The sequence below is a fragment of the Geospiza fortis genome, unplaced genomic scaffold, assembly GCF_000277835.1.
Source record: "Geospiza fortis unplaced genomic scaffold, GeoFor_1.0 scaffold519, whole genome shotgun sequence".
Classification (NCBI taxonomy): Eukaryota; Metazoa; Chordata; class Aves; order Passeriformes; family Thraupidae; genus Geospiza; species Geospiza fortis.
In genome coordinates, this window is record NW_005054750.1 from 91,294 (window position 1) to 101,162 (window position 9,869).

The 9,869-nt window shown below is 37.6% G+C and overlaps 1 protein-coding gene across 2 annotated transcripts in view; it reads left to right on the top strand.

The window, feature by feature from the left end:
- Window positions 1-9,287, top strand: part of LOC102042044 (uncharacterized protein C18orf25-like) — a 67,873-nt gene extending 58,586 nt beyond the window's left edge. For both annotated transcript variants that reach the window (XM_005431074.3, XM_031065384.1), the window contains 2 exons: window positions 3,207-3,333; window positions 6,542-9,287. In XM_005431074.3, coding sequence (XP_005431131.1) covers window positions 3,207-3,333; window positions 6,542-6,731 — 317 coding nt within the window. In that variant the 3' untranslated portion in view covers window positions 6,732-9,287. The remainder of the gene's footprint in view (window positions 1-3,206; window positions 3,334-6,541) is intronic.
- Window positions 9,288-9,869: the final 582 nt, after the last annotated feature.

The window sequence follows — 9,869 nt, forward strand, 5'->3', positions numbered from 1 at the left end:
AGTGCCCCGCCCCAGCGGTGCCACCACTCCCAGCTCTGAGATGGCGGTGGCCGTGTGCCTGCTTCTGGCCCTGGCCACCCCCAGTGCCAGACACAAGGCTGCTCTCAGTGCTAGGAGGGCACCGGCACCTACCCACCCCTCTGAGGAAGAAAGAGAGCTTCCCATGGTTTTTTTCTTTCTTAAATGTGCTTTCACAGAGGCATTCCCAACTTCTCTAATTGGGTCAGCCAATATGTCCATCATCAGCGCCTTCAGGGATTGGCTCTGCTGGACATAGTAGAAGTTTCTAGGAGTTTCTCTCTCAGAGGCAGCTTCTGTGGCTTCCTCCGCCTCCACTAAAAGCCAGGTTGTGTTAAACTAACACAGCGTGCTTTTGGCAGGGAAAATGCCATGTCCAGAAATGGAAAGGGGGCCATTTTTGTTTGGCTCACTCCAGCTAAAGGACCTGCACATCCCAGCACCCCATGCCCCACCATTTCCCCCCATTTCCCATCCCTCCAGGATGTTTTTGCAGAACAAGGGGCTGAGGAGGGACATCGGCACCACTCCAGGGGGATGGTGCTGAAGTGACAGCTCCGTTATGCAGCTGAGACCAGTGGAGCCAGGGCTGCATAGCTTTCAGTTCACCATGGGACCAGTTCTTCCCCCCCTTCAGGGTAGCAAAGTGACCTGGAGCAAGGGCACTGATTTCAACTGAGTCCGGCCAAGCCAAGAGGGAGTCCATCTGAGCCGAAAAGAAGCCCAGTGAGGTGGTAAGAAGAGGCAGTAAGGTGGCAGAACCAACCTCCTCACACACCCCCAGTGGTAGTGGCAGTGCAGGAACCTGGTGTCAAAGTGAACTCAGCAGGGAGAGATACTCACTGCTACCGCCACTGCCGCTGCTGCAGTGCCAGAGCAGGAAACCCTCCACTGCAAATCTGGAGCTGCTCCAGGCAGCACCAGCACCTCCCATCCCCCATTGGAATTGCTCCATAAGTCCCTGCCATCTTTTCTTTGTTCCAGAGAGGCCACATGATATTGTTGACTTTTTCTGAGTGTGGAAATGAAACTGGAGATAATTTTAGTAAGGAGGTAATATAAGAGCAGATCTTTATTTGAAGGCCTTCTGGGGCAGTTATGGAAAGATGTGCACAAACACCCGCCTCCACAGGGGTGAGTACATTTTTATAGGTTTTAGGAAATTAGCATAATTGATAAAAAGCAACAGTTAGGAGGACAAGTGGTGATGCAATTTCCCCCCAGGTCAAGCCCCTGCTCTGGAGTTCCTCCTCTTCACCACTAGCTGTACTTTGTCCATGAAAATGTATCTCGAAGAGTTGTTCTCAACCTTGGTTCCCAGGAAGAACCAAGAAAGCATAGGGGCCTTGTACCCCCCGGGGCTTGGAGCTCTGGAATTTGTTTTGTCTTTCTGTCTAGGGAAAGGCCATGGAAAAGTACTGGAAAAACTAGCCACTAATACAATAGACTACAGAGCTACAAATATATGTGCAAAGAATACCAAAAACGTATAAAAGAAGAAAAGGCAAACCCCAAAACATCATCAACACCTTGCTTTTGTTGGTTAAACCTGAGGCATAGTAAAAACCCCCAGAGTAAAAGAGGTGAAAACTGCCTTTCTGTGTAATGCCAAGGCCAAAGGGAAAAGCTGCTTCAGTAAAAGACAAGAAGATAAAAGAGGAGACAGCGAAAAGAAAAACAGAGACGCTGCGGAACAGGACAGGGACACCCTGATAAAGAAACTAGCAGCAAAAGTCACTGCAAAATTCTTAAAAATGAATATGTATGAGCCTATTGTGAAATTGTATGCATATGCATTTGAAAGGGGGATAAAAAGAAGGGCTGGAGTTCACAAAGGTACGCATGCCCTTTTAAAGAGAGCAATCCCTGCATGCGTCCAGCGCTATAATAAACATACCGGGCTTTACGACTTTCGCAAAGTTGTAGAGTTTTTTTTCCTTCTCCGTGAAACAAACCACTCTTTTGTACAATTTTCTTTTTCATTGTTGTGTTTATTGCTATTTTATTTAATAAAAATGTGGCTTTAACCTTTTTTAACCTCTTGTAGTTTCATTTTTTGGTTTTTTTCTTCCCTCCACTGTCATGAGGGAGGGAAGGGGGAAAGGGCTCATTCAATCTTAAACTTTTCATCACTGTAAAACCATTACATCCTCTCATCTTTGAAGACATGCCTACTCAAGCTAGATATACATAATATATTCACCTCCTCTCAAATTTCCTGCTTGACCTCTGATTCTTCCCTGGTGTAATAAAGATGAGTGAGTGGTTCCCAAGGAGTAGGTAGTGTCATCTGCTTCAAGGCTGCCCAGTATCCCCCAGGTTACTGCTAAAGAGACAGTAGAAGTAATTGTCTTTTTTTGTTCCCTAAAACAACATTTTTAAGAATAAAAATTATCTTTTTCAATTTAAATCTTATTTTTAATTGATTTTTATAATAATGTATTTACTGTAAAAGAAATAATTTCGTCTGGTTTGTGTTTTCTATGCAAATATTATTTAATATGTCCAAACACAGCTTCACTAATTGGGGTTAAGAACCTTCTTAGTGTTTAGAGAGGACAGACTGAGGAACTGGATATCATTAAGGAACTGTAATTAAAAAAACCACTGCTGTATATGGGACTTGAGAAAAACAGAAGGTTTGTTTACAAGTCTTTGCAATAATGTTAGAGCAGATGTGTGAAGCAGCATGGCCAGAAACCGATGGGTTTATTTCTTTTTATTTCATTGACTAGCTTCCCCTATTTAAAAAAAAAATTACTCAGTGTGTAATATTTATGTCCAGCCTACAGGCTTTATTTTACACAGTATCATTGAGTTTGATTTATTTGCATTAGATGGTCTTGTTTCTTTATTTTACAGGGGTTTAGGCAGTCTAACTCAGCATTGTCATAAAAGAACAGCTGGAAATCCTAATTACATTGAATGTTCTTGATGCAACAATCGGACTTGGTTCACATTTGTGTGATAACACCATCACTGGAGCTATTGAGACTGGATAAATCCAGCGGTCATCTTGTATTGGGTGATAAACAGAAAGTTGGATAACTTAATCTAAAAAGATTTTCCATTTGCAGTGTTTCAGTCTTTTTTTTTTTTTGTTCACTTGGGAAATTCCTTTTTCAGCTGATTTCTGAGTTATGTAAGTTGTTAAACATTGGCTGTATTTGCATTTTCCCCATCTATAGGTCATTTGGATCCAGGCTTCCTTGCAGGGGACAAAATATCTTTAAGTAATGCCCAGATCAATAAAGAAATTAATATCGCCTCTTCTGATAGTGAAGTAGAGATTGTTGGAGTTCAGGAACATGCCAGGTATGAATTCCTTTTTCTTGTTCTAATATTTATTTCATTTTATCAGAATATCTGTATTGCCAAAATGAATAAAGAAAAAAAATGCTGACTTTCACTGCTTTAGTTATCCATCCATGACTGATGTCCAAAAGGTAGCAAATGTTGCACTCGTTTTTTCTGTTCCACTGGTCACGGTGATATCAGAATGTATTTTTCTTTAGAACATTACCAACTTGATAAGTATTCATATTAAGCTTGTGATTTGATATCAAACATTAACAGGCTAAAGATATGTACTATTAAAGTACCAAATATTGAGATACCAAATGTATAGACATCAGGACTTCAGGTTTTAAAGGCATAGTGTGAATATGCAAATAATGAAACTAAAGTATTTATATAGGTTCTTGTTTCCTTTCAAAATATAAGCTTTAAGCATTTAATCTCCTTCCACTTTAATTAATCAGTAATTGTAAAAATGCTATTAACTTTTCAATAGCTTATATCTTAAAATAACCCCCTTAGACTGAAAATCATATCTTCATGAATCTTGGTTTTATTTCAGGATACAAGAGAGTTCAAATCCCTAAAGTAAAGGAGGATACAGAAACCAGAGGTTTCTCTCAAGCTCAGATAGAAAGCTGTCCAGCTGTGCTTCAGGTGTTATTCTTACTAGGCATTTTTTTAATGTTACTCTTCATCTTTAATCTATGATCTTTCTTTGCCTTAAGATATCATGAAGCAGTTGAACAAGACTGGCATTTGCATATAGTATGGAGTGTCAATTTGGTGGAATAAAAGCAAGTTAAAACACTATACGGACAAGGTGTCTCTAAAACTAGTCTGCTGCCGGGAGGATGTGGTGGATGCTTGGAGTCAGAAAAGGCATGTGAGGGACAAAGCAGAGCTGTTCCTTGTTGTCCCTTCACCACATCTTTCTTGGTGAAAGGAAGAAGGAAGGTGTGTAGGACCCAGTTTCCCAGGCAGGAAACTGTCTTTGCTTTTAGAATAATGAAAGTCCTTGAGTGGCTAACTCTTTTGGAAGATACTAATTCCTTAGGAAGTAGCTGTCCTGACTGTTTATCCAGCAGACCCAGGGCTTGGAGTATCTTTGTGCCAATAATAAGCAGTGTGGACTTGTCCTCCAATATTGTTTGTGTAAATCTGTCTAGCACTATGCATGCACAACCCTTCTGTTTGAGGTCCCCTATTCAAAAACTTTCCATGCCGCTTGCCTCAATAATATTTACTGTGTACAAGAAGGGAAATGTGAAGTAAATGCAGAACTGCCATTTAAAATCAGTTTTAGTAGATATGGACTGAAATAATTTCAACAAAGGCAGACTTAAAGCACACTTTTGTGCTTTCCTTTGTTCATGTAAGCATCTATCATCTCCCACAGACTAGTTTTTACTGGCTCTGTTAAATACTCATGTGTTTCAGTTGTTCAAATCCTATTTAGAATTGTATTTCTCTTGCAGGTCTAGGCTTGCAGTTATGAAATATTGGTGGGCTTCTTTCAGGGTTGTCTTTTGGAAAAGGTTTAGGTTTTTGATCAGTATTTTTACATGCTTAGCGTGGTGTTTGGATTCTGTTCTCTTGCTCACACTGTTTTTTATCATGCTCCATATTCCATGTCATTATTGGACTGGTGTGAGTCATGACACCCTGGAGTTTGTCCATCATTTGTAGTTTTTCAGATTATTAACGTATTGGTGCAGTTTTTCATCATTAGAATATTACTTGGCATCTACTTAAGACACGAAGACTATTTTTTTTAGTTTGTTTAATTTTTTCCAGTTATGCTTAAAAATATTTCTTCTTAGAAGAAAGAAATCAGATACATTTGTTAGAGTTCCAGTCTCTTATTGCTAATTCTTTGTAGATACATACTTTAAGTATGTATTTTTAACACTGAAGAAGTAATGAAAAAGTCATTTTAAACATCAAAACATCACATCCAAAAGTAAATAGTGTATCTGAGAAGGCAATGAGACATTTATATTCAGAGAAGTTACAGCTCAGAGAATGAGATTTTTCATTCTATTTAATGAAATTATAACGAGAACCAAGAGAGATGAGCATAACCTAAGTAGTTCTGGAGAAAATAAATTGCATCACCTCAAAAAAAATTTAAAAAAAGTGCCTGGGATATTTGAGCAACGCATAAAATTTAGGTTCCTGAAATACAGTACATGCACATTCACAAAGAAATGGGAAAAGCTTACCCCAGCAGCCAAAACACCTCCTACTTATGTGTGCAGCCACCATCAGTGGTAATAAGAGGCAAACCAATTTTTGGAGCACTAGATAGCAAGTTTTCCTAGTGTTTGTTTAAGACTTACAGGTGGAAATTATCATCTTAAATGCTCCAGTAAATTCTTGTCATCACTTTATCATATAACAAAATTGGTCTTTCATTGTGTTGTGTTTTTTTACTAATTATTATTATATTGTACTTCAATCATAACATATCTACTATGAATGTAATAAGTAAAAATACTGTGCAAATAAGTAGATATGTACCTTGCTTCAGCGAGGCACTTGAGTGTGTGTTTATCTTTAAATACATTATTTAGTCTCATTGACTATAATCACTGAAAGATTCATTCAATTTTGCTGAAATTGGGCTGTACTGTTATCAGTGAACATTTCTCAGCATTATTGTAATTTTAGTTAAGAAGACCAAAATAAATATCAAATGCAATGACTGTAATAATGGAATTGACAAACTTTCTTTTTTAAATATTGTAATTAGAGTATCATTGCCTCCTTATTTTAACATGGGTTTGATTTCATATAGAAAGATAGCTTTTCTTTGTCTCATCCAACCTCACTTAAAATTTTTCTCTTTTTAAGTCCAGCGGGTAAAAGTGCTATCAAGAAACTATGCTTCTCAATAGTGCATGGTATTACACATAATAGGGCAGACTTCTTCAAGATCCTTGGGATCCATGCACATATTTTGTAAGGAATATCACTTTATACCCACTGGCAGAATTCAGTTCTTAAAAAATAATTTTATCACCACTACCAAGTTTAAATTTAGTCTCAGCTTTGTTTACTGGGTATTTAAGATGTGATGGACTCTACAAATGGAAAATCCATGAGGACATTTTAGAGAGGGGCATGTTAACAAAATGCCTATGTGATAAAACACTGCAGCTAAGAATTTTGCTCCTGAATTCAATAGTAGCTTTATTCCTTTGTGGTTTTTGCCTTGCTACAGGTATGTGCATCCCAGGGGAGGTGTGATTCAGAGTGTGTCATCTTGGAAGCATGGCTCAAGCTCACAATATATTAACACTCAGCAAACACAATCATGGACAGCAGTGACTCCCCAACAGAACTGGTCTTCACCCCCAGAAGCAGTAGACCTCACTTTGGATGAGGATACAAGACGCAAATATCTATTGTAATGCAGCGTCCCTTTGTTTCTGTCCCCACCCCTTCTCCCCTTTGTGGCACAGAAGTTCATTGTTAAAGCTTCAACTTTAGAAGCTCCCTTCTTGGCTTTACGAAATTCAAACTCATGATCTTTTTCATTCCCATAAGAATGTAGTATGATTTCAATATAATTTAAAATGGTTTTGCCTTTTCAAAGAAGGATTCCTCCCAGAATTAAAACCTAATAGCACCAAATTTAAAACACATCTACAGTTTCTAACATGTGTATGTTAATCTGAAGAAATAACTGTGTGCAGACTTATGTCCACCCACCCTTTCTCACCTCCAATTTCAGAACATTTTTAATTTATCAGTATATTGAGTTTGTTAGTAGAAGTTAGTGTTTTGCTGTGTGAGCATCAGTGATTTTGAAAAATGCTGTGTCCTCACTGATTTCAGTGGAACTGGGGGGTATTCAATACTTCTGAAAATTGGGCCAAGAGTATTTTTACCCAAGCTGATTTGGATATTTTACCAGCAGGAGGGACTGTCTTTAATGCAAATGGCCCATAACATATGCACTGAACAGCTTTTATTTTAAGCATTTTTATTTTCAATATAATTTATAGTTTGCAGTCTTCAGTTGTATTTTATCTGACTACTATGTTTCACTGATCATTTATCATGTCTTGTTATGGTTTAAAATAGTAATAGTAGTGACTGAGTAGCAGATGATTATGGCAAAAGCACAGGAAAAAGAAAAGTAATAAAAAGGCCCAGCATCCCTCTCTTTTTTAAATAGAGCTGAATTTTTTTGCCTAAATCAGTCTTGCCTGGAGTAGAAGGAGAGAAATCAAACATTTTGCTTGCAGTCCTCATTTCTACTGTTGCTTATTTGCGTCATTCACCATCTCAAAAAAAACCCAACCCCAAACAAGTTCCAAAATCCTAGTCTGGCAAAGCACTTTAGCATCTGTGTAACATTCAGCAAGGACAGTTTGCTGAAACTAGCTGGACCATTCAAGTGCTTAAAACTCTGTCCTAAAAGGTGTTGCAGGATAAGAACTTATTATTATTATTATTTTAAATAGATCTGGGCTATTTTCCTGGCTTTAGGTCATGTCTCATACTAATTTTGGAATTGTTTTTTCAGATATGATTCAGGAAACACTTTCTACCAGAATATTTACTGAAATCAGCTAAACTACTTACTTTAGCAGGCTGTAGTTTCTGTAGTGTATATGGAAATTCTTGCCACTTACCTGTCATTGTGAGCCTTTCTCAAGGCAAAAACCAAAGATTAGACTTTACAAGATTATATTCACTTTAAATGTCTATTGTGCAATTAAAACATTTCTTTGTATTCCTGTTGTTTCTAGTGGGAATTTTGTACAGCTCTATCATCAGATTTTCTGCCATTTGAGGCTGAACAGGCAGTAATGAGGAGCTGGGAAGTTTTGTTTTCTTTTTGTGTTGGCTGGTTTATAAATTTTATTTGTCTTCCAATAATTTTATCTGCAGGCAAAAACAGAAGAAACCAGAACAGCTCAGACTGCACTTTAAAGAACAATTAGATAAGGGATTGATATTCCAATTTCAAGCTTTCTAAAACATTGAATATAAGTATATTGCATGGCCAGAAAAATGTATGTGGTGCTTCTAGTGACTGATTTCTTTCTCTGGGGGAAGGAAAGAGGTAGGGAGGGGAGTGTGGATGGAGCCCATTCACATTGCAGTAGGGAAAAGCCCCATGCTATTTGGGCACTATAATGAGTAGTGGCTGTTGATCTTTTCTCCTTGCATTTTAATCACACAACTCAGCCATTATTTTAGTGAGCTAGCACACATTTTGCAACAGTAACTTAAACAGTGACATACTGTGGCTGCTTTTTCCTGTTCCACAAAGTCTTTTGAACATCAGTTGTGAAGAAAGTTGCAGAAATCAATTTGTAGTCCGTCTATTAAAAATGCAAGCTAACGCTCTTGTTTTTCAGTTTGTATATGATGCGAGTTCCATGTATATATAAAAACAACTGCGTCCTAACCAAGCTTACTCCAATTGTGCACTGTGTTTATTTAAACAATTCATGTATTGTAGTCTAATGCAAGTTTTCTTTTATTTAAAACACTAAACACTACATTTTTTTTCTTATTCTTAACAAATTTGAAAGGGTGATGAGTAATCTGAAAACTGCAATCACTGGATAGCAAGGAAGTTGTTTGGTTTTCTTTTTTTTTTTCCTTTTTTTTTCTTTTAATAAGAGCAAAAGGTGCCTGTGTGATTTTGCTCTTCTCAACAGGAAACAGAAATGATAGCCATTGTATGGCTAAGAACCAATGCACTTGGGCCTGATCCAAAACCCATTGGAGTTGATGGGGGACTTTCCATGAACTTATGAACTTTAGTATGCATTGCCTCAAGCTCTTCAGGGTTTAGCAGTTCTTTAGTGAAAACAAAGCATTGCTTAGAATATAAATGTTTGAAACGTGGAACCCTAGTTAAAAATTCTAAATTGTTCTCAACAGTCATTATTTAGTTCTCATTTTCCATCTAGTATTTAATGGTCTTTGAAGAAAAAATAATAATAAAACAGACTGGTATATATATATATGTTTTTGGGTTTTTTTTTGGTGCAAGATAAGACCTTCTGTTTTTTGAATCAAGTCCGTAGCATAAAGGTTAAACTATTTAAAGACAAAATAAAATGGTGTATTGTTGACGGTTGTCACAAGGGTTTTTGGGGTGAAGGAAGAGACGAGATGGGCTCCATGATCAGAAGGCTTGATTTATTAAGTTATGATATATACATCTATTATAACTATACTAAAAAGAAAAAGAAGAGGAGTTTCCAGAAGCTGCTAGCTACCTAACAATAGAAAGTAAAGAATGAATAACAAACCAGCTCTCTCAGACTGTGTCCGAGAGATCTCAGTTCTGGATTGGTCACCAACCCCAAACATCCAAACTGGGCCAATCCAGGCAGACCTGTTACATTCCACAGCAGCAGATAACCTATTGTTTATGTCTGGTTGCTGAACTTCTCAGCTTCAGCCGGAAAAATTCTGAGAGGATTTTTCATAAAGGAAATGTCTGTGACATCTGACTCTTTTTTATTTAATTAAATTAAAAAGAAAAGTGTTTGTAATTTTCTCTGCTGAGTCATGCAGAG